This window comes from Salmo salar, chromosome 03 (genome assembly GCF_965601325.2).
Source record: "Salmo salar chromosome 03, fSalSal1, whole genome shotgun sequence".
Classification (NCBI taxonomy): Eukaryota; Metazoa; Chordata; class Actinopteri; order Salmoniformes; family Salmonidae; genus Salmo; species Salmo salar.
Window position 1 is genome coordinate 23,663,650 of NC_138293.1, and position 25,161 is coordinate 23,688,810.

Genomic DNA, 25,161 nt, shown 5'->3' on the forward strand with positions numbered 1-25,161 from the left:
GCAATTCCTGAGGGGGACACCAAAAGTAGTGCTGTAACACATAGCCTACATTGTAATATGGTAAATGTATATTGAGGAACCAAAGAAATAAGGTGTTTGCCGTACTCCTAACTACCGGTACCCAAAACTACACAACTAATCCTTCCCTGTGGCTCAGTTGGTAGAGCATGATGTGTGCAACGCTAGGGTTGTGTGTTAGATTCCCACGGGGGGCCAGTACAAAAAAAAAAAAAGGAAATGTATACATTAACTACTGTAATTCGCTCTGGATAACAGCGTCTGCTAAATGTAAAATGTAATCACAACAGCATTGCCTTTAACAAATCTTAGTTCAGCCACCAGTTTAAGTTGAGAGTGGGGGTATCCATGGCATTTTCCAATTATGTTCCTATTTTACAAGTCAAAAAAATTGAGAACCTTTCATAATGTTGCCAAACAAAGACTCAACAAACTTACCTGAGACTCCCTGTCTCTGCCAGTCTGTCCCTGCATATCTGTCCCCAACTCTGCTGTCTGTGTGCCATCTGTTGCCTGCTCTGCCTAATGACATCATTGTGAAACATTTCCATTAGAATTTCATTTCTTTCTTATGAACATTTTATCAACTAGTCTTTGAGATATTAGGCTACTAGGGTTCTTACTATGCGTTTTGGTGTATTGAAAAATACTCTTATGTCCGTCTTTTATTTTTCTGCCATTTTTCTACCTGGCTGGCTGGCTGGCTACACACACAGTGTGTAGGTTATTTACAGTAGGAGATGGGCTTCTATCATCTTCAATCATTCTATTTGGGCTTCGATCTAAAAGGTAGCTAGCAAATGTGAAACGGATTAAAATGACAAGAGTTGACAGCTGTATGAGTTCACCATTTACACAACATATGCTGCAACCTTTTGTAATTTTAATAGTTTGTTTCATATTGGCTGGCTTCCAACAATAGCTGAATTTGCAAAGCTAGCGAGCACCAATTCAGTTTCAGTGGTGTTTGCTATAATCTTTGCTACCCGGGTTAAATAAAGGTGAAATAAAATAAATAAATAAAAGTTCACTTGCGACAATTTAGCTTTTGCAACGAGACCATTAAATATATTTAAGACAATGGTAGAAGAGAGTGTAGTTCTGTTCAGTTTGGATTTCAGTTTCTCGCTAACCTTATCACAGGGACTTTGAAGCACTAACTTACATCATCTGCATGCTGATTCCATCTTTGACGACGCCACATAAATGGAATAGGTACTAGCTAGCTTAATAGTTAATATTTGCGCGCTAGCTCTGCATATTCAGCTAGTGTGTGTGCGCGATTGACTGGATTAACCTCACGTCAGTTACGTTCATTGAGTGCCTTTCAGACAGTAGATACGACCTCTCTGTTACCTAGCAAGCTAAGGAACTGGCAGTGGATCAAACCATTGTGAGGCAAAGGGTGAGGGGGTTGCAATCTTTTGAAACTTAAAAACGCGCTATTAAGTGTCTATAATCAGCACAATTGCTTTCATTGCGTATTATTAATATTATTTAAATTACATAGTTATGTTTCAGTGATATATTGGGGGGGACAAATCATATTTTTCCCAGGATGGGGGGGTCGTGTGTCCCCCCGTCCCCCCCGGGATTTCCGCCCCTGTGTGGACTACAGGAAACAGCTGGCCAAACAGGCCCCCATTAACATCAACAGGGCTGTAATGGAGCGGGTATATAGTTTCAAGTTCCTTAGTGTCCACATCACCAACGAACTATCATGGTCCAAACACACCAAGACAGTCGTGAAGAGAGCACGACAACACCTTTTCCCCCTCAGGAGACTGAAAAGATTTGGCATGGGTCCCCAGATCCTCAAAAGGTTCTACAGCGGCACCATCAAGAGCATCCTGACCGGTTGCATCGCCCCCTGGTATGCAACTGCTCGGCATCTGACCGTAAGGCGCTACAGAGGGTAGTGCGTACGGCCCAGTACATCACTGGGGCCAAGCTTCCTGCCATCCAGGACCTATATACTAGGTGGTGTCAGAGGAAAGCCCCAAAAATTGTCAGAGACTCCAGTCACCCAAGTCATAGACTGTTCTCTGCTCCCGCACGGCAAGCAGTACCAGAGTGACAAGTCTAGGACCAAAAGGCTCCTTAACAGCTTCTACCCCCAAGCCATAAGACTGCTGAACAATTAATCAAATGGCCACCGGACTATTACATTGACCCCCCCCCCCCCCCTCCCCATTTGTTTTGTACACTGCTGCTACTCGCTGTTTATTATCTATGCATAGTCACTTCACCCCTACCTACATGTATAAATGACCTCAACTAACCTGTACCCCAGTACACTGACTCTGTACAGGTACCCCAGTATATAACCTCGTTATTGTTATTTTATTGTGTTACTTTTTATTATTTTTTACTTTAGTTTATTTGGTAAATATTTTCTTAACACTTTCTTGAACTGCACTGTTGGTTAAGGGCTTGTAAGTTAGCATTTCATGGTAATGTCCACACTTGTTGTATTTGGCGCATGTGACAAATAAAGTTTGATTTGATTTGATAAAGGAAAAAGCTCAATTGTATTATACTGGGAAAGATGGGTTATCTGTGGACATCGGGGGGTTGGCGTTAAGAACAGAATGAATGGTGGATTGACCGCTGTGGGTGAAAATCCAGCACTTGCATAAAGAGGAAATGAGGAATATATGTATCATTATTTAACTACAAAATGAAAATATTTTTAGGTAAGGCTTACATTCACCATTTCAAAGGAAATACTGCCACCTAGCACATGGACATGGGTAGTGGAGGATAGTTGTGAAAACTCATTTTCCCAGTGTGCAAAGGTTTGTTGTAACTTACTGTCACTTTTTATAATAGAACTGTATGCAATAGCATATTTTCATCGCAGGGTGGTGACAAACACACAGGAATGTTTTGGGGCACTGTCACTGTAGTGTAGTAGAATACAGTAGGTCAGGAGACACTGAATAACATGGAGAAAATGAAATTGTAATGCCAATATAACATTGTACATATTACGTAATGCCAGTTACATATACAGTATACCACACCCGAGGGGGTGTGGTATATGGCCAATATATCATGGCTAAGGGCTGTTTGTAAGCACGAGTGCCTGGAGTGCCTGGATACAGCTCTTAGCCGTGGTATATTGGCCATATACCACAAACCCCTCGAGGTACCTTATTGCTATTACAAACTGGTTACAAATGTAATTAGAACAGTAAAAATAAATGTTTTGTCAGACCCGTGGTATATCTGATATACCACGGCTGTCAGCCAATCAGCATTCAGGGCTCAAACCACCCAGTCTACCATGGGTATGACAAAAAAATATATATGTTACTGTTCTAATTACATTGGTAAACAGTTTACAATAGCAATAAGACACCCCTGGAGTTTATGGTATATAGCCGTGTTGCGTCGTGCCTAAGAACAGACCTTAGCCATGGTATATTGGCCATATAGCACACTTCCTCAGGCCTTATTGCTTAAATATAGTATTACATTTTAAATTAGAATAGTATTGCATTTTAAATGAAAATACATAGGGCATATGGCTGATAAAGTGAACATATGGCAGGAGGAGTGAATAGTTAGTTTCTCCTGTTTTACGAACTATGGCCTCTGACGTTAATGCAAGTGTTCCTTTGGGGAAAAAACAACAACATTAATTCTGTTTACAGTGCACCTCTGCTAATCCCTGAGCCATAATTGTTATTTGGACTCCTCCCTGTGGGATGACGTGGTGGTGGTGACTGCGCATACCGTGCACACACACACACACACACACACACACACACACACACACACACACACACACACACACACACACACACACACACACACACACACACACACACCACAGCCATGGGTCTCCTAGGAAACACCCAGGTTGAAAGGCTCACCTGTGTTGTATTAGTGGCTTCCTGTCTGGCTCCTCAGGGGTCCCGCCAACGATAAGAATGTCTTCCCTGGGACTAGTCTGTGGTGTCCCAGGGTAGACATTGTTGGGGGAAATCATTCATTGAAATGGATGCCCTTTGACTTGTCTCATCACAGTGGTAGGCCTTAACAGGTGTAGTAAAGCTTCAATTACAATCACAGGGAAATCAAATGTGTAAATACACATTGTATCCATTAAAAAACGTTAAATTGAATCCATTAAAATTGTTAAAACTATTTTAAATCATAAAATTGTGCTTGTGAAATGGAGTACCTCTATTAATTCTACAAGACCTGTGCTATTTTTCTCTTGTCTCTGAATATTGACTTATTCTATGTGGATACGAGCTGGCTGCCATAGGGCTGTAGAATACGCAGTGAGTTCATGATGCAGCATCCGTATTGTAGGCCTGTACTCTATCAGCACTGTAACGGTGTTTAGTGTAGCTGCAGATGTAAATCCTTGCCCCATATCCTGCTTTTGCTGGCCTGGAGCTCCCATACATGGCCTACTTTTGGACTGGAGCGCTCTCACTCTCTCTCTCTCTCTCTCACACACACGCACACGCACACGCACACGCACACACACACACACACACAGCAGACCTCATGGTTGGATGAGGGACTTTTTTTCTCTCTCTCAAAGTCAAATTCTGCATCCCAAATGATACCCTGAAATGTGCACTAATTTTGACCAGGGAGGATAAGGTCCAGGGCCCATAAAAGGGATATAGGGTGCCATTTGTAATGGAGGCAAAGTTTCAATGCTCAGTCAGGCGTATTTCCTGTTTAGTGCTTTAGTGAAATTACTTTGTGTATCATCCAAATGACATATTTGTTTAGGAAGGTTTGCCTAGGCCTACTCCCTTCAGGCCATCCACCTTGATGCATTTAGAATCTGAACAATGTAGAACAACAGTACAATGAAGTAAAAACAATAGTTTTCAACTAAAATGTGTCCAGAATAACACATATCTCATCTGGATTTGTTCCAAAGTACTCCTATTACTATCATGACAAAGTAAGCCACAATTACATGATTCTGTTCTCCATTAACGCAGAGGTTATCTCTGCAATAATCCATCAATCATGTCACCTGTAGTTTACACTGTACAATTGGCATTTTAACATAAGAAAGCCTATGTAGTATACAAATACATTATATTTGTGACAGGGTCATCTGTGACGGGGTAATCTAAACCCTACTGCCAGGGCTATGTAAACAATCAAGATATACTCAATCAGATATGGTCTTGGGGAGTAAATAGACCAAAATGTTTGAGTCAACATTATTTCTAAGCAATTTCACCATATTGACGTAATCACAAATTTGCATCATCGTGGCTTTTTGATTGAATCTTCAAAACGTCCACATTACATAGTTTTCTTTCTTTCATACAGCTTTAACCCCAATAGCCTATACAAGATTCAATCAAGGTTTAGTTCAAATAGGCTATATTTACACGTGTTGACAACTCAATCAAATATCAACCAACTTTGGGCGTTGATCTGACGTCTTTGCACAGTACAGTGACAAAAGGGTTTATAGTCAATGCCAAAAGATTGTATAAAATACAGATGTGCAATGAACTATAGCCCAATAATGCAACGGGAGTGTGCTGTGCTTTCCATTCAGCCAATAGACTTCTATCTATTATACATGCAGTTCATCTTCATCCAATCCCAAAGAGGGTAACATCACGTAAGTAAATACAATTGGATGCTTCAGACAGGGCTAATCAGATAGTCGACAGCTCCATCTCTGGTGGGAAATTACGTTTGGGAAGAGGGTAGAACAGCGAAATATACGGACTACGGTGGCGTTGTAGCCTTTGTTGTCGTTTGCTTCTTTAATTTTCATTTTTGGACCCATGGTTACTTGTTTGTTTCGAGGTGAAGAACGCATATTTCCCCCGTGATGCTATGTAAACAATGATTGCCGTCTGTGCGCTACCGTAATTTATGCCATCAATGAGGGGGAAATGGACTGAACGCAAGCTGGTTACTTTCTCTACCGCCAAGGCACCGCTCCATGCAGGGACAGAATAAACACATTTAGTTGTAAATGAAAGTTTTATATAACATTGTAGATGACAGCTCTTATTTTCTGAATATATTTTTTCCGTCTCCGAATCGTTTTCACCATCTGGTTTTTGGTTGCTTGGACGTTGCACTGTCTCCGGGAAATAAGGATTTTTTTTATATGAGGAAGCTATTTATTACAGAGATACCAAAAAGAAAGAGGCCTTTCCGTTTTCAAGGCCGGATTTGAGTTCAATAGGGGAAAATGGTAAACAACCCAAATGGATAAAATATGGATATCATGGGACTTATTGGAACATAATATTAGAGGAGTGGGATTGCTTTCGATAACGTTTCGTGCAAGTTTGAAGTGTCAAAAAAAGAGAACAGCCCATTGTAGTCACAATCACTAAATCTATTTGACTCAAATTAAGGGAAGGGGTACTGTTGTTGTAATTGGCACATTTGCAGTTGTGCCAACAGCATATATGCACATTTTTTTTATTACATGATTTGTATGTTGCTTTTTTATTGCAATTTGAGCTGGACCGAGCTTTGACTGTTCAATGGAAGTATGTTATCAGTTACCGGTTTTGCCTCTAGACAGGCCGGTTCCTAAACATGTTCTCAGCCGTAGGGGAGCCATCAGCTTCAGCTCCAGCTCGTCTCTTTTTGGTGGACCTGCCCCAAGACAGCTGTCCAAGGTAAACGCAAGTCAAAGAGCAATCTGGGGGAAAACGATTAGATGTTTTAATTTTCAGCTATCACATCAATGTTGGGGTTGTGCAGTGCTTGATGCTGGGAAATTACTACAATAATGTGTTTAATATTGATATATTTTGATGGAACAAAGTAGCTATTCTTTTACATTTTGAGTGGCCCACCACATTAGTTGTGTTATAGCAACTAGGCAACTTTTGCCTCATATTGACCTATATGACCCCTCCACAGGAATGCTCACAATGGGCACATTTAACATTCTTTATCAATCTTTGTTATTAAGTCTCTTAGATCAATGAGATGGCTGACTTGACCTGTGTGATAAAACCCTCATCCATAATAATATGACCAATGAAAAACATTAGTGATATTATTGTACTCATGTTTTAAGCCCCCCTAATATGTAATGCATAGAGATTGAGCCATTAAACCTGATTGAAGTTAACCAAAACAGCTTATCTAGCTCCAAAAATACACTATATTTAGTGTACTGTCTGGTCTGGGCTGTTGACAACATTTTATAGTAGAGGCCTTGTTTTTCATGCCTTCAAGACAGTTTTTGAGAACAGAGTTTCTGTATAACTCAAACATCTCTAGATAACTTGTAAGGATGACACGGTAAACTGCTGAACGAGTCCATCATCCATCATCAGTCATTGCCACCCCTTGGTGCTGAGCCATCCATGCAGAAGGGGTATGTCTTGGGTAGGCCTGCTGGGATGGCCTGGTGTACGCTGGAGGTTTCTATGTCCCATATGTCTCTGGATGCTTTGCAGGCATATGGCAGATATACTGTAGTAGAAGCCGGCTGACACTTTAACAAACAAACCTAGAGAAAAGGAAAAACACATAATAACCAAAGCATAACCTCACAGTATACACAAAGCTATTATTTCAATCAAAGGTGCTTGATCTAAGTAGCCATGATAAAGAATATTGGGTAACACTTTACCTCAAGGTACCCTTTTTAAGGGGGTTGTAAAGGGTCTGTAAGTAGTTAAAGGGATACTTTGGGATTTGGCAATGAAGCCCTTGTCTTCCCCAGAGTCAAATGAACTCGTGGATACCATTTTTGTCTCTGCATGCAATTTGAAGGAAGTTGCTAACTAGCATTAGCGCAATTGCTAACTAGCGTTAGCGCAATGACTGGACATCTATCTTTGTCATTGTGCTATGCTAGCTGTTACCATAGGCTTCTAGTCATTGTGCTAATGCTAGTTAGCACTGGCTCACAAAACTACCTCTAACTTCCTTCATACTGGACACAGACAAAATAAATGCTATCCATAAGTTCATCTGGCTCCAGGGAAGTAGATAAAGGTCTTCATTGCCCAAATCCTGAAGTATCCCTTTAAATGGCACTTCATTATTAGGTAATATGTAGTTGATAAATCATTTTAACAAGCAGTTGTTTTACTTCTTTTGAAAGAACCCTGATTATCTTTCTTTAGTTTAGATAAGGTTGTGATAGTTACTCAGTCTGTCGTCAATGTGCAATGTGGTAAGAATGCTGGAGGTGCAGTTTTGTGACTTGTGTTTCACAACTTACTTGTGTAGCCTCCTTAGGGGCCCAGTTGAGTGACTCAATCTCGTTATGTGATTTGGGTTGTTTTGACGCCATCATGCAATCTATTTTGGCAACTTTTTAAACACAGTAATTAATACAACATAGGCCTACTGTATTATTCTGTATGGTGCCTGGTCTTGAGTTTCTTAGGGGTTTATATATTTCTGTTTAACACATCATTGTATAGGGTTGTTTTCTGATATTAATTAGATATTCTCTTGTAATGCTTCCGCTATGGTCATTGACATCTATCTGTTTCTGCTGCTGAAATTCAGAGCTGCTGAAATGCATTGAATATTGGCAATACCTGATCTATTATTTAACATTTTAAGATAACTTTGTACTGTTCAAGGCCTCATTGTAATGACTCAAAGGAAGGTTAAATTGTTTTATGTTTACATAATAACAGAGTCCAAATGGAAGCTATTCATGAGGCCGACATGACATGATGGCCCTTACCTCACACTTTACCTCAAACTGCACTGCAGACTTCACAGGCCTGCATCACTCTGGGATCTGTGAGAGGCCAGTAAGGGTGTGTGATTAGTTTATGAACCCCTTAGAATGCTACCATCAAGACTGTTTGCCTTTCCCCTATATCTCTGATTGTATTTTATGGCCCTCCCTGAGCCAGACCCGTGGTCTGTTCCATTAAGAGAAGGGTCCATTCAGTCCACACACACACACACCGTCTGAAGTGTGATTTACTACAGGCAACACACTGGGAGGAATATGGAGATGCTCACACTGCTTTCCACACTGAAGTGCCACAATTCATGGGGAAGCTTTGAATTTGTGAAGCACCTTAGAACAGTTTTACCTTTTGTCCCTTCTACTGTTTAGAGACAGCATGTGTTTTGGGGACAGGACACATAGAGGCTAGGGGAGAGTTAATCCATTCTGTCCTTCTCCTCACTCAGCTTTATTGGTTACATCTTTGAAGTCGGTCAGCCCAGTAGAATTGATATGGGATAAACCTGAGCATTTTATAATTTTGCTTATATTTGTCCTGTTACACACACATGTGTAATGGATTTTTTTTTTTTTGCATTTCTCAACTCCCCTGAGACACCCAGAGGGAGTGGGGTCACAGCCTGGGTCAGCATTGCACAGTGCACCTGGCACAATTAGGGTTAAGTGCCTTGATCAAGGGCACAGTTGCAGATAGGTCTGTAACTAAGGTAAGCGTATACTAAACCTTGCTCAGATGTTAAGAACTTTGAATAATAAAGAATGATGTAGATAAGGGGACTGCTGTTGAAGGGGTAGGGAAGGGCCAGTGATGTAAAGAGGAGTCTAGATGCAGTCTGAGTGGCGTGCGTAGGACTGGGAAGCCTGTTGAGACATTAGAGCCAAAGCCCCTGTGACTGTGTGATGTGTCCATAGTTGAACTATGTCAAAGGCATCTGATCTGAATGAAAAACAGTCATTGAACACATGCATTACATTGTCTGTTCTCTGCAGCAATTTTTTTTATTTTATTGGACTACAGGTACTGTCTCTGGTTAAGTTATTGGTCATTTCAGCTTTTAGCGTATTTCAGCTTTCAGCGCAATGGTCATTTCAGTTGTGGCCTACACCCTGAGGTTCTATGCAAAATAGGGGGGAGATGACAGTACCCTACATGGTGTTGTGTCCGTTACAAATAAATATGCAATACTTATGTATTCCACGGGCCTGTAGCTGATAGGATAGCCTTGTTCAAGCTTCAGGTAAATTTACCTGTCACACTGTTCGTGGACCAGTATCCTGTCAGATTTGAATATATGGTCAAGTTTGGTTTGCATGAAGTCTGAATTTGCATGATATTTGACAGCTTCTTAGGCTTAAGGGGGGGACTGATACTAAACGCAAGTCCAGGTTGCGTCCCAATAATCTGTCTTTTGACTAAGTCCAGCACTGTAAAGAAACGTTTCTTATGACCTTATTTTTTTACCCAGTTTCATTTGCATGTTTGTGTCCTGCCAAACTGGAATTAAAGCTCAAACGAGTCTTCTTTAAAACGAGCTCACGTGTTTTCAAACAAGTCTTGTATTCAAAGCTCACACATGCTTTCAGAATGAAATACCTTGTAAATCCTTGAATGGAATGGCCTAGCACGTGTATTAAAATCTTGTTATTGTAGCTTTCCCCAACCGCCCCATCATATAGACAGAAACATGATGAGCTGGAAAAACAAACAAACCTGTGTTATGCTGTTTCCAGCACTCGGATGGCTTTATCATCATCACACTTATCATCATCGCACGTGACTATAGGGACAGATGCTACATCCCAAATGACACCCTATTCCATATATAGTGCACGACTTTTGACTAAAGCACTATGGGCCCTTTAAAAGTAGTGCACTATATAGGAAATGGGGTGCCATTTGGGATGCGGTCAGACCTGTCCAGTATAAGATTGTTTGTCGTCGTCACATTATTACCCTGGAAAGTGTTATGTGGAATATTATCTCTTAAATGGATTTCCATTTTATCTTTTGAAAGAGCTTGCTCAGTTTGTTTTTGTAGGACACAGCACACTTATGGAAAAAGTAGTGTTTGTATTCCCATTCCCAACATATGACAAAGAGGAAGTTAACGTTACAGCTGACATTTGGTTACTATTTAGGCCTGCTTTCAAATGCCTGCCATCTTTTCTTTTTCTAACAACTGACCTTTTGACATAAGACATTTTCAACATTAAGGTCTGGTGTTTGTCATATTAATCATTTCGAGGAATAAGCATTTAACGTTGAGAAATCGTAACTATCCTCGTGTATTAGTGGCCCCTCTGATGCTGAGGTCGAGGGAATAATCAGGAAACATCCCAAGTGTCCCGTTAGCTCATTTAAAAAATAAAAAATAAAAAAATGTTTTAGTGGAATGTTTGCATAGATGTCCTTGCAGGAACTCTGCTGCTGCTTGGAGGACCGTTTCCCAAGCCATGAGCATGTGTGACTTCCTGTTCCTGTGTAGTGCTGTGGGTCTGAGCCCTGGTCTGATGCTCTTTATGTAAGAGACCTTGTGATGGTGCTCTAATTCTGGTCCCCGTTCACCACACTTATCAGCTGTGATGTCAACGTAGGTTGGGAGTCTAATTCGGGCTGTGCACTGCCTGGCTATGAGGGCATACCTAACTCCTTCAGTTTTGGGACTGAATTTATTCAAGGCTACAGCTCCAGAGCGTCTCAGAGAAACTTTCCCCTCTTTTTGTCTCTCTCTTCCTTCAACAGCTTGCCAGACTGACTTGTATTGTGTAACACGTTAACAGTACAACTGAATCTTTCTTTATGTAGCGAAAGGAGCCACATTGTTCTGATGACGTTAAGTGCATAGTAGAACAGAGACTTGGGAATGTCAGTGATCTCATTCCCCTCATGTTAAATACTCATAGTATAAACGTTTTGTCTTAACCTTGGCAGCACATCCTGTTGGACTATGTTGCTGTGGCAAGATGAAGTACATGTACAGTAAGGGCTGGGAACACTCATGATGTTCTGCCAGATGGTCCAATGGGAATTGTACTGATCTGGTACTTGGTTGTGATTCTAACAAAGTGGATTTTCCACAAGGTGGATTTTTGACTACTAGGTAAAAATCTATCTTTATCAACACTGGATTGATTTGACTAAATGCATAGCTCTCATTATGTGCTCCGTGTTTCATATTGACTATTCATATGACTCTATGGAAACTCCCAAAATTGCCATGCTTACAGAAAGGCACACATACTGTAAAAGCCAGGCTAGGCAGTAATCTCTTTGTCACTTTTTTAGTTTGTCAAACCCCTACATCATGAATAATGTGACAGAGGTGTAAGAGTGATGTACACTGTGCTCCTCTACCCCATCCCTCCCCCCTTGTCTGTGTCAGAGTGTTTATGATGTTATTTGGCTATTGCCAAAGTGCTGAACAGTCCTTCCAGGGCTGAAGGGAGAGAGCGTGGTGTGTGATGCTCATACCAGCCCTTCGCTTGGCTGGCAGCTGGGTGACCTGGTGCATTCCCCTATACAGCCAGCAAGACAGTCAGGCAGTCCCAGGAGTGTTAGGAGTGGGCAGTCAGTCAGGTGATAGCTAGCACTGGAGCTTAGACAGCTGCACAAGGCTCCACTTACTCCCCGTCCGTCCCTGTGTCCCTCCTGCCTGCCTGGGCCTTGAGCTGTCCTTCATCTGCGTGTCTGCTAATATTTATCAGGGCCGAAACCACGACACAGAAACACACGCATGTACAGCCAGGGAGAGGGACTATGAACCTCGGCCGCGAGGTCCAATGGGAATTGTACTGATCTGGTCCTTGGTTTTGATTCTAACGAGGTGGATTTCCCACAAGGTACGGTAGGGACTCTGACACCAGCAGACAGTCAGTTTGGACTACTAGGTAAACTATCGCTGCCTCTCTATCAACACTGAGCTGATTTGATTTTGAAAAGGATATCTCCAGCGCAGACAGATGGACTGTGTGTCTGTTTACTTCCTTACTGGGAAAGGAGGTGGGGTGTGAGTCACTATGAGCTCACGCTGTGATCGTCTGCTATTCTCAGGGACTGATATTTTGTTTTGATTTTGACTAGTTTCATCAGGAACAGTTGAGTCTTTCAAATGGTACAGAATAAGCAGAATACCACATTGGATTTTAGTGAAATAGTTTTCGTAGTAGTATGGTCAAATGTTGTAGTGCTTGTTGTTTATCTTTTAGGTACACCAGTGGGGACCTGTTAGGGTTCCATCATAATTTAAAGGGGCAGTGCCGTCAAAAGTGATTTCCGTTTTTTTTTAATAATATTTCCACACTGAGGTCGAAATTATACTCTGAAATTGTGAAAATTATGATAATGCCCTTTTAGTGTAAGGATTTTTGTCTGGAATTTTAGCCTGTTCAGGTGGGATGGAGTTTTTGGTCCAGAGCATAATATTACAATCTGATCTGATTATTCTGACCAATGACAAGTCATCTTTTATTTGCATATGTGTCCTCCTACTTTGAAGTGATAAGAAGGTAGGCTCTCTAGAGTGTTGACGAACCTATCTGCCAATCAGGGCTGTGTATGTAAATATATTTAAATGTGTATCAACTTGCCAACACGATCAGACTGAACATTTCAATGGCAAAAGGAGGCTCAGGGAAATAAATGCAATAGAAAAATACACACAGTGATTTATTAGATACACAGTGATGATTTAAAAAATACTGCATGGGGGCTTTAATGACAAAAGCTCTATGTCCAAAATCATTGAGGCGTCATTGACTCAGTCTTTGGGTGGTGGGAAAGTGAGTGGTGACATTTGAGTGGTTCTCTTTGCTCCATGTGGTTTGTGTGATTTTTCCCAGTGGACAATCCTGAAACCCAATCCTGTTGCTGCTAATTAGACAGCTTTCTCTCTGCAAGCAATTTCCCACGGGCCAGCGGTGTTTTGTTTCATTAGCTGAAACTGAGCTTGGGTAAGGGTTTGGCCAACAGTACTGGAATCTTTCACAGATCCCTTTAAATCCCATTAGCTACTTAAAGTAACGATTCACCCATTTTGAATGTTATATTCTTTTTGTGCATCTCTGGGCGATGTTCTATCACTTTCCTGGGTAATTTCATGTTTTCATGCGTTTCTGAGCTATTGCCGTTTAAGCAGGCAGAAATTTGGCCGGTATGACGTAGCATTGCGATAAAGCCACTCTCACTACACTGGAAGTTAATAGGAAAATTACTTTTAGATTGCAAAAACGTCTATCATACATGTCAGATTTCAATACTGACCGATGTCATAACGCGGGAGGTTGTCTGCTCGAATGAGCCATTTGATCATATTTTTGCAATATTCCTACGTCGAGAAATGTGTAATTTAACAGATGGTCTAACACATTTCTCCCATTTGTCAGCCTCGTCAGTCCAGGGTGTATTACATGCAGTGGAGGCTGGTGTGGGGAGGACGGCTCATAATAATGGCTGGAACGGAGCCAATGGAAGGGCATCAAACTATAGCTGCGTTCGAATACTCATACTAACTGTACTATTTGTAATGTAAAATGTAGTATATAGTATGTACTGTATACTGAACTCACTAAATGTACAGTAGCCCTTATCCAGCTATCCAGTTAGCTAAACACTCATTCAAATAACTCTGTGAGAAGCAGGGTGCCGTTTTGGATTTTTACTTGAATCACACTGTGAAAGCTCAACAAACACAAAAGTACATGTTTTCAGTTACAGTAGAATAGAGCACAGAATGTGTTCCACAATAACTGAACTAAATGTATGAAAATAGGAGTAAGAGTACTCAATCTAGAGCCAAATATAAAGTTACTAGAATGTAACTGTATGCTTGATACTGCTCAGCTAGGTGTCCCTAGTGAGAACTTGCACATCTTACACATTGCTTCACTTCTGAACTGCTTCTTGTCACATGACACAAACGGGTAAATTCTACACTGCTGCACTTAAACTGCCACTAAGGGTGCTAAATGTCTAACAGGTCCAGAACACTCCCCTTCTGGGGTCTTTAATGATCCCACATAAACCTAACTTGACCACTGGGGTCTTCCAAAGAAAGAAGGAGAATCACTTCGGAAATAGGCCGAGAGAAGACTTTCATAGCTCCCTCCTTGACGACTCTCACGTTGACTTTCCTCAGCATCCCATCCCGGCTGGGAAGGGTCTTCACAACGATGGCCATAGGCCATTCATTTATTTTAGCCTGACTGTCCTTCATGAAGACAACATCTCCTTCTTTAAGATCTGGCCTCTTGTCCTGCCACTTGCGTTGGCTCTGCAGCGTGCAGAGATACTCCCTCCGCCACCTGTTCCAAAAGGTGTCCATTAGACTTTGTACCTGCTTCCACTCTTGCTTGTAGAGTACTACTTCCCCGAACTTGCCTGGTGGAGGAGGGGGGACACCAGTCTTCTGGGTCAAGAGCATAGCTAGAGTGAGGATGAGGGGTGATTCCGGGTCTGAAGATACTGGGATGAGAGGCCTGGCATTCATCACTGCAGTGACCTCGGCCATCAGTGTTGTCAGGACTTCATGTGTAAGGCGGGAAGATCCACATTGGAGGAGCATGCAGTCGAGGAAACGACGTGCAATGCCAATCATCCGCTTCCATGCACCACCCACATGGGATGAGTGAGGTGGGTTGAACACCCAGGTAAATTTCTGTTCTTGGAGATACAGTTGAAGTCGGAAGTTTACATACACATTAGCCAAATACTCAGTCTTTCACAATTCCTGACATTAATCCTAGAAAAAATTCCTTGTCTTAGGTCAGTTAGGATCAGCACTTTATTTTAAGAATGTGAAATGTCAAAATAATAGTAGAGAGATTTATTTTAGCTTTTATTTATTTCATTACATTCCCAGTGGGTCAGACGTTTACATGCATGGTAGCATTGCCTTTTAAATTATGTCAATTAGCCTATCAGAAGCTTCGAAAGCCATAACTTAATTTTCTGGAATTTTCCAAGCTGTTTAAAGGCACAGTCAACTTACTGTATGTTAACTTCTGACCCACTGGAATTGTAATACAGTGAATTATAAGTGAAATAATCTGTCTGTAAACAATTGTTGGAAAAATTACTTGTGTAAAGCACAAAGTAGATGTCCTAACCGACTTGCCAAAACTATAGTTTGGTAAGAAGAAATGTGTGGAGTGGTTGAAAAACGAGTTTTAATGACTCCAACCTAAGTGTATGTGAACTTCCGACTTCAACTGTACCTCTCCACGCTTTCTGAACTGGAGCTTGATCCATCCATCCTCAGGTCTCGGCAAGCACCAACAAAGTTTGCACCACAATCTGAACGTATCTGCTTTGCTATGCCTCTGATTGAGGAGAATCTTCTCAGGGCGTTTATGAAGCTGGAAGCACTTAGTGATTCAATTACTTCTATGTGTACAGCTTTTGTGCACATGCACAAGAACATCACCGCCCACCTTTTGCTATTGGCGTGCCCTCTTCTGTTGCGGCGTGAGACCACCTCCCATGGGCCGAAAACGTCCCCGCCTACTTATGTGAAAGGTGGTGCTACCTGTAGTCGCTCAGCTGGCAGTTCTGCCATCTGCTGGTGTTCTGTCATCCCGCGGAGCTTCTTGCATGTGACACACTTGAAGAGTGCACCGCTGATATCTCTTAGCTCCAACCAACCAGAATCCATCTGCTCGTATGGTACCCTCTGTGAAATGTCTCCCTTGATGCTTCACAGCCTCATGGCGGTGACGCACAAGCAAGGTTGCCAGGTGGTGACGACCAAGAATGATGATGGGGTTGACATCGTTTGTTCGTAATTTAGATTGCTCGATTCGGCCTCCGACTCTGAGCAGTCCGTCACGGTCAATGATGGGATGCAGACTTTGTAGACTGCTGTCAGGTAGGAAAACTGCGTTCTGCTGCTATGCACCTAAATTCCTCTGCATCACACTCGTCTTGGACACTCTATCACAAGGACTTTGGCTCTTTCTATCTCTTCTTCACTGCGATTCTTCAGACAGATGTGCCATCCATGGCAGCTGCTCTCTTGCGCAGGCTGAGAGAAGATCCGAGCTGTATGAATTAAGCGTGCTACTGTCCTTATGAGACTGTCCTGACTTTGGCTTCTCTACGGATGAAGTTGGTGAACACCCAGAATGGAGGGAAGGTGACATTGTTTTCTAGTTTGAATTTTGACCCGTATGATGTCCACTTTTCCTGCAGGCCATGTGGGAGCTTCTCTACGATAGGGCTCACCCTTCTGGATGTGTCCAGGTACAATAGGCCAGGCAAGTAGCCATCTTGCTTTGCAGCTTTGAGCTCCAATGGTAGATCTCCAAGGTCACAGAGTCTCTGGGGTTCTTTATTTGCCACTTTGGGGATGTTCTCCAACTTGGCAAAGAGAGCCCTTTCAATGGCTTAGGGTGAACCATAGCTTTCCTCAAGTCTCTTCCAGAGCATCATCAGCGCAGCTGGCGGATGTCTGGCATGGACTGCCTTTATCCTACGTGCCTCCTTGGAAGACTCTGCACCAAGCCATTTGATGAGCAGGTCAAGCTCTTCTCCTGCTGAAAGGCCTAGCTCTGATGTGGTATTACGGAATGAGGCTTTCCAAGCCCAATAGTTCTCAGGTTCATCATCGAATGTGGTTAACCCTGTAGTGACCAACTGGCTGCGGGCAAGGTCGTAGGTGGTGGGGGTTACGCCATGGTCACCTTGAGTAGAGGCTCTGCAGGGGTTCCCATGGGAACAAGTAGGAAACTGCTGGTGACTTTCTTCTTTTATCCCCCCATTCCTCTGGTTGTTGGCCTTACTCGGGCTGGCGAGGGTCGTATGACCTGGTGTAGGTTGTTCATCTATGTGTGTTTGGTTGGTGGCACGTGCACGTTACCTGATGTAACTGTGTCAGCAGAGTCACATGGTTCTTTGTCCCTCACTCTGTTGAACTGCTGACTTGAACTAAGGCTAGCGTGTATCACATAGTCCAAGGTGCCTTGAAGGCGTTTCTGACGTGGGACTGGGGGTGAGAACCTGCCGGCCAAACCAAGATCTACTTCCTGTAGAGCTGCCTTCAGTATTTCTGCTTCAGCTAGAGCAGCATCTTTCTTTTTCTCTTCTTGCAGGGCATCCAAGGTAGCTTCGAGGCGGGCCTTCTTAGCCATTAAGGTTATCTCTCTCTTCACGTAAGCTGCTCTGGCTTGGGCTGCTTCTGCTTTGGCTGTCGCTTACGGGTAGCTGTGCTTGTCTGTTCACTATATTGGACTCGCTAAATGTACAGTACCCCTTATCCAGTTAGCTAAACACTCATTCAAATAACTGCCGTTTTGGAAGTTTACTTGAATCACATTGTGAAACTGCAACACAAAAGTACATGTTTTCAGTTACAATAGTGTAGAGCACAGAATGTCTTCCACAATAACTGTATGAAATAAGGAATAAGAGTACTCAATCTAGAGCCAAATATAAAATTAAGTTACTAGAATGCAACTGTATGCTTGATATTGCTCAACTAGGTGTCCCTAGAGAGAAATAGCATTAAAGCTAATGCAAAGTAGCTAACTAGATTATTCGTCTTTTACAGAAATATAAATTATGTGAAAAATGTACCTTGTGTTAATAAACAAATGTACTTAGACATTGCGTCATGCAAAGCTTATAAAGAAGGATGTTGAAGGATTGTAACTACTCTGTCACACTTGCACATCTTACATATTGCTTCACTTCTGAAAACTGCTTCCTGTCACATGACACAAACAGGTAAATTCTACACTGGTGTGCTTAAACTGCCACTAGGGGGTGCTAAACAACTAACAGGTCCAGAACTGAATGCTTATTGGTCATAGTATTGATATAGTTAGTATGCCATATGTTCCCGGATGTTGTACTACATTCGCCAAAATAGGAGGTATACAAGCAGTCGACACTTTCTGTGCTTTTAGGCCCCATAATTAAATTATTCAGAAAATGGGCGTGGCTTCACATCTTTTTCAGATTTTAAGAAAATGGCGGAAAATATGCAGCCAAAGTCCAACGAGAGTGGATACAAATTCATTGCTTTAACTAATTATGAAAAATGTTAAGAAAATGTTGAGCAATGTAATGACTTTTCAAATAAGTTACCTTACACGTTATGTTGGCTGACAATTTGCTAGCTACGCTATCGTTACAAACCACATAGCATATCATTACAGCAGTATGTATCGGTAGGTTAGCTAGCTACCTAATGTTAGTTGGCTACTAATACATCAAACATGCATGTATATTAACTATATGCGATCTAACTAACTACCCAATATTTATTGACTTGATTATTCCCGTCATTCTTAGTTTAGCTAACTGGTATAGTTGTTGTGCATTCTCAATGGACATTCGGGTGCTTTCGGAAATTCGCTCTGGCTATCTACTCTGATTTTTCACCTCGTCTCATCTGAGTGTACCAGAGCGTAGAATAACTGATGAATTTAACAACGCTCAACACCAGTTAAATATGGCCGGTGTCAGTAAATGTTGGCAAAAAAGCGTAATTAAATTGTTGCCAGCAGCACAGTTACAGTCACCAACGCTCTGGATAACATGAAAACTGCCTAACCACCTCTGCTAGGGCAGGTAAAATGGTCAGAGTGAGGGGTTCTCTCATTTGTGTCTGGAAGTAGCTAGCCAAAGTTAGCTAGTTAGCTTGACTGCCGTTGTAAGGTCAGAACGCTCAAATCAACCCTACTGCCCAGCCAGAGCGTCCAGTGTGGACTCTGAACGCTCCAAATTTACAAACTGACAATCTGATAACGCTCTGAATTTATGAACGCCCAGAGTACACTCTGGCACTCCAGATTTGAATTGAAGAAGAACACTCAGTCATAAAATGTCTAGCTAGTAATTTGTTATGCTAACAAGGTAGTAAGAGGTTGCATTGCTACAGCATCAACTTTCGATAGACAGGCAGGCGAAGTACTATTACGCTCAACTTAAAGGATACCGTTCGTTTACAGTGTACTGAAATGAACACATAGTATATACTCATTAAGTATGTATTATGTTAGTATGGGTATTCGAACACCGCTTATGTGTTTGATACTATTCTACTTATTCCGCTCCAGCCATTACAACGAGCCTGTCCTCCCCAATTAAGGTTCCACCAACCTGTGATTGCATGTTGCATTTGCAAATGTCAGACTCCACTCTGTGAGGCACATCGATCTGCAGGTTGAACATGGTGAGATTGTAGACTCCTAAATTGATAGTGCAGGTTGTTTAGGTGATTTTACTGCTAACTAACTACTTCACATGCTGATATTGTCTTTGGTATTGTGTGTAGCTACGTTTGCTAGCTAGCTAGCTAGCCAGCCAGCCCATAGAGTGCATTGCATTGTGGATTTTGTAGTCGACTTGAACTGCTACAGATTTCCACAACAATTTTCACATGTTGCTACCAATCTCAATATAACAACAAAATGAAACATTTGTTCACAAAAAATATTCTTCTCACGTTTGTTCTTACATATTCATGTAAATTATAGGAATGAGTGGTTTTGGGTGGATTTTTCTTTTTAAGAGTGTTTGTATTGAGAGTTTGTCTATCATCATACTTCTAAGGTCTAAGTTAAAGGCAGTGAGTTTTGTGTATGTAAGACGTAATAGTGGTGGTATTAGTGGTAGTCGCGGCTCTAAAGTGTGACCATATTGGTCGCATATTCTCCTAAATATTTTGCTGTGAGACTTGGAATTGTAACTTTGGGAAAAGAAATCTACCAAATAATTGTGGTAACACTTTATTTTCCGGGTCTGTAATAAACCATTTATAAATTGTGTGTTCACCATTTATGAATCATTACTCCCACATGTATAAACCATTTATTAATCATTAAAGTATTTTTGCAATTGCTATTCTAAATGGAGCGCTATTTATACTTTATGAATACTTTGAGTGTTTTAAGTGACCAGTGTAATTTCTCACATAAAGATGGGCATGCCATTGGTAGACATTTCTGCAGTTCCTGGTTAAAGAATAAGCACACAACACAGGATGTTTTCAGGAAATACATATGTGTGAATAACTAGCTGACTAACATTTACAAATGTGGGAGCAATGATTTAATTAATGGTAAAGTGGTTTAATGCCTTTATAAATGGTTTATTATGGACCCTTAAAATAAAGTGTTACTGTAATTGTTTGGCCTTCGCTTTACCGCTGTTTGAGTGCTATAAAGAAAAAGGGGGTGCAGGTTCGTGAGTGAGGTGGTTCCATTACTGCAGAGAAAACCGCTTCTTTCTAGCCCAAACCGTTCCAAAATTGTGTCCCGTAATACAGGCGCTAGGTATTTTATTTTACTTCTATTGCGCATTGGCGCTGGAGCTGTTTGCATCTCCATTGGTGGGCCTCATTCATAAACCATGTTTACATTCATAAACCATGTTGTGAGCCTTTCTAAAACTACTCGCAGGCCTTTAACACCTTCTTCCGTCATGTTACCTCATTAGGCTAGCTAGCAACCTGGTAAATTGACCAGTATATCCAAACATTTGGGGGCACAGAAATAATGGAAAAGGGATAGCTTCTTCAGGAGATCAATGATCACACACAAACTTGACATTCTTAAATTGACAGTGTACAATTTTCAATGTAGTACATCTCAATAGGGAACAGTGCTTTTTACACAATGTAGAAACCTAATATTCCACAAATGACTTCGTAATTTCAAGAACAGGTATTTGTATCAACATTTTTGCTTTTTTTATTTTCTTTTAGCAAGGAGTCACCATTGAGACCAGTGTCTCTTTTTTTTTTTTCAAGAGAGTCCTGCATGTACAATTTTATAACAAAAAAATCGAATACAATGTAAAATCCAGCACGACACACATTGCACAGACAAACATAAATAAATCAAATAAAATTGTATTGGTCACATACACATATTTAGCAGATGTTATTGCGGGTGTTGCGGAAATGCTTGTAAAATATAAAGTTAATTCCGGCTGTATGTAATAACACCAAAAACATTCTGGGCTAATGATTTAAGAAATAGCACACACAAAAAAACACTGCAACTGTTGCTTAGGAGCTAGAAGCAGAGCTGCCATATCTGTTGGCACAATCTTTTCCTACAAAACACAATCAACTTAAACACATTCTTTATTAAAAATTCTTCTGTCCAACTTCTAACCTGTCTCAGGGACACTAAGGCCTCTGAGTACTGTTTTGGGGAGATTATTCCAAACATATGGAGCAGAAAAACTGGAAGGCGTCTCCACTAAAGGCGTCTCCACAGTTAACCAACTGTGTGAACTGGTTTGATAACTTGTAATCATGGACTCTTAATAATAAACCCTTTATAATAAACAAATGCCTTTACAGTGGTACATATTAGTTTCTAGGGCACAACATGTGCTTCAAAAGTATCTAGAATTAATATAGGCTGTATCTCAATCAGTTAAAAAAAAAAATGTTCTGGTGCTCCTAACTTCTTAAAATTGGGAGCACCAGTGTTACCAAAATTTATTTTATTTTTTTAGATCCCTGGTAGTAGTAGTACAGTGGTAGTATGTGTAGTAACAGAAGTAGTAGTAGTATATTGGTTTAGCAGCAGAATCATAGAAACATCATCCATTGATTATTTTATTGGTGGACTTAAGACAGGCCAGTCGTAGAAAGTCTTTAGGAGTTTTATGATGGATAACTGAGTTGGGACACAGGGTTGAAATAAATCATCTGAATGTGATGTTGAGTTAGAAGAAATTGTGGGTAGCGAGGAATAACAGTGCATTTCTGTTCATTCACCAAACTTTATGGTTTTTGGAAGAAACTGTACCCCTGTGTTTGAAAGGATGTTGTGTGTGTCTGATTCCATTGTCAAAAGTAATCAATCACGATGACGTACTGAGATTTATTGAATGATGAAGCCAGTCCACTTGCATTGAGATTACGCTGAGAGCACAGTCGTGAGCAGCAGTTGTGTGTTGACTTGTGAATGTAGCATCTAAGGTCAAGCATTTTAACAGGAGCGAGTGGCGTGAGGAATGGAGGCATATGTCCGTCCCAGCCTGACAGACGCCACAGTGTTTGGAGTGCAGCGAGCCAAGCCGGCACAGCCCACATAGCGCCATGTAAAGGGAGATGCCAGTTGCTTGTCTGGATAGCTTGTCTGAAGCACATTTGGGCACAGAAAGTTTGGATGTCTTACAGCCCTTGTGTGAGGGCCTGATATACCCCGGCTCTGGCTGCCATAAACAACTGATTTGTGTTAACAATGGCATTGTTGGTACTACAAATACTGCCTTCAAACCAAGGCTTCATATACTGCTTTGTCTGTTTTAGTTCATATTAGATTAGCTTTTTTTAAACTATAACCTAGGCAATATGTAATGTTATAGTATTGTCTGCCCATAAACTAAGACCTTGTGCAATTGACAGTATGAGGTTTGAAATGAGGATGATAAACTAGAGAGAGGATGAGTCAGACAGTGGAATAGATTACTCTCACTCTGTAAAATAGTAGAGAAGTAGCACAATGTCCAATCCATGTCAGTATATACTTTATATATACTTTGTCATTAGCTGCTCCATAAACACAATGGGAAAACAACTCTGTAAACAGACAGGTGTCGCAGCCAGTATTCGGGTTGTTCCACCAATTCGATGCCTTTTGAGAAGTGTAACTTGGACATATAGAACTTATAATTTCAACTAATTTTAACATTCTGTCATAGAGTTCAACTTCATTAAAAAACTAATTTTCCCATCTCGACGTTAAATTGCTATAGTAATTGCTGCCAAATAAAGTAATTAGAGTTGACCTTAACAGGGTTGACATTTTCATCTTAAATTAGCCGTAAGACCCCTTGTAACAGGGGGAATGGAAGCTTGTTGTGTGCAACGGGGAGGCGGCATAAGCTCCCCCCCCCCCCTTTTATGCTGCTGCTACTCTCTGTTATTATTTATACATAGTCACTAACTCTACCTACATGAACACTACCATTAAAAAGTTTGGGGTCACTTAGAAATCTCCTTGTTTTTGAAAGAAAAGCACATTTCTGTCCATTAAAATAACATCCGATTGATCAGAAATACAGCGTAGACATTGTTAATGTTGTAAATGACTATTGTAGATGGAAACGGCAGATTTTCTTATTCCATAAAAAAAAAAATATATCTACATAGGCGTACAGAGCCCCATTATCAGCAACCATCACTCATGTGTTCCAATGGCACGTTGTGTTGGCTAACAAAGACCTTCCTTCTGAAACTCGTCAGTCTACTCTTGTTCTGAGAAATTAAGGCCATGCGAGAAATTGCCAAGAAACTTCCTTAAAATGTAAAAAAAAAATATCTACAATTTCTACTTAAAATATCAAAGGGACGCACACACAAGGCACTCATTTCGTGGAACAACCCATTAACAGTACTGTAACACTGTCAAACCTTGGCAAGGGTTCTCTTCTCACAGATAATCAAGTGGAAGAGACATGCTTTGATTTGTGAACAAAATCATTGGCACACTTTCTATACTCCGTTCGTACAACTGACTGTTTTAAAGTAACAATTTACATGATGACCTAGGCTTGTCCATACATGCACTAACAGGGTTGATTCTAGTTCATTGCTGTGCAGTTTGCCTGCTACTCAATTGGTTACGTTTAGAGTAGAAGCGCATGATGACCCACCAACCACAATTTTGGGTCAGCTGGGTCATTCCATACGAGATTGGCCCAAAGATATTGATGATGTATCATAACTTCAGAAGTATCAGAGCCAACACTGGAAATGTGATATACTTGTAAAGTATTCTTCTTTCAAACAGTATGTCCAAAATGAACAAAAGCAAAAAGGGTACTTTTGAGAGATTTACATACACTGTGTACAGTCGTGGACAAAAGTTTTGAGAATGACACAAATATGAATTTTTTACAAAGTCTGCTGCCTCAGTTTGTATGATGGCAATTTGCATATACTCCAGAATGTTATGAAGAGTGATCAGATGAATTGTAATTAATTGCAAAATCCCTCTTTGCCATGCAAATGAACGGAATCCCAAAAATATATTTCCGCTGCATTTCAGCCCTGCCACAAAAGGACCAGCTGACATCATGTCAGTGATTCTCTCATTAACACAGGTGTGAGTGTTGACGAGGACAAGGCTGGAGATCACTCTGTCATGCTGATTGAGTTCGAATAACAGACTGGAAGCTTGAAAAGGAGGGTGGTGCTTGGAATCATTGTACTTTCTCTGTCAATCATGGTTACAACAAGTTGTGAAGAAGGCTTCAGGGCGCCCAAAAAAGTCCAGCAAGCGACAGGACCGTCTCCTAAATTTGATTCAGCTGCGGGATTGGGGCACCACCAGTACAGAGCTTGCTCAGGAATGGCAGCAGGCAGGTGTGAGTGCATCTGCACGCACAGTGAGGCGAAGACTTTTGGAGGATGGCCTGTTGTCAAGAAGGGCAGCAAAGAAGCCACTTCTCTCCAGGAAAAACATCAGGGACAGACTGA

At 41.2% G+C, this 25,161-nt stretch overlaps 1 protein-coding gene and 1 long non-coding RNA gene across 3 annotated transcripts in view; one reads left to right on the top strand and one right to left on the bottom strand.

The window, feature by feature from the left end:
• Window positions 1-5,672: 5,672 nt before the first annotated feature.
• Window positions 5,673-25,161, top strand: part of LOC106599445 (high affinity 3',5'-cyclic-AMP phosphodiesterase 7A) — a 32,264-nt gene continuing 12,775 nt past the window's right edge. Inside the window, exon 1 of the mRNA XM_014190680.3 lies at window positions 5,673-6,662. Coding sequence (XP_014046155.1) covers window positions 6,525-6,662 — 138 coding nt within the window. The 5' untranslated portion in view covers window positions 5,673-6,524. The remainder of the gene's footprint in view (window positions 6,663-25,161) is intronic.
• On the bottom strand, window positions 6,687-20,017 carry LOC106599448 (uncharacterized). Of its 2 annotated transcripts, XR_001327458.3 has the most exons (3): window positions 19,818-20,017; window positions 8,705-8,761; window positions 6,687-7,507 (listed from the first exon to the last, which is right to left on the bottom strand). It is a non-coding gene; the product is annotated as an uncharacterized LOC106599448 (long non-coding RNA). The 2 variants fall into 2 exon arrangements; XR_014391863.1 differs by lacking the exon at window positions 8,705-8,761.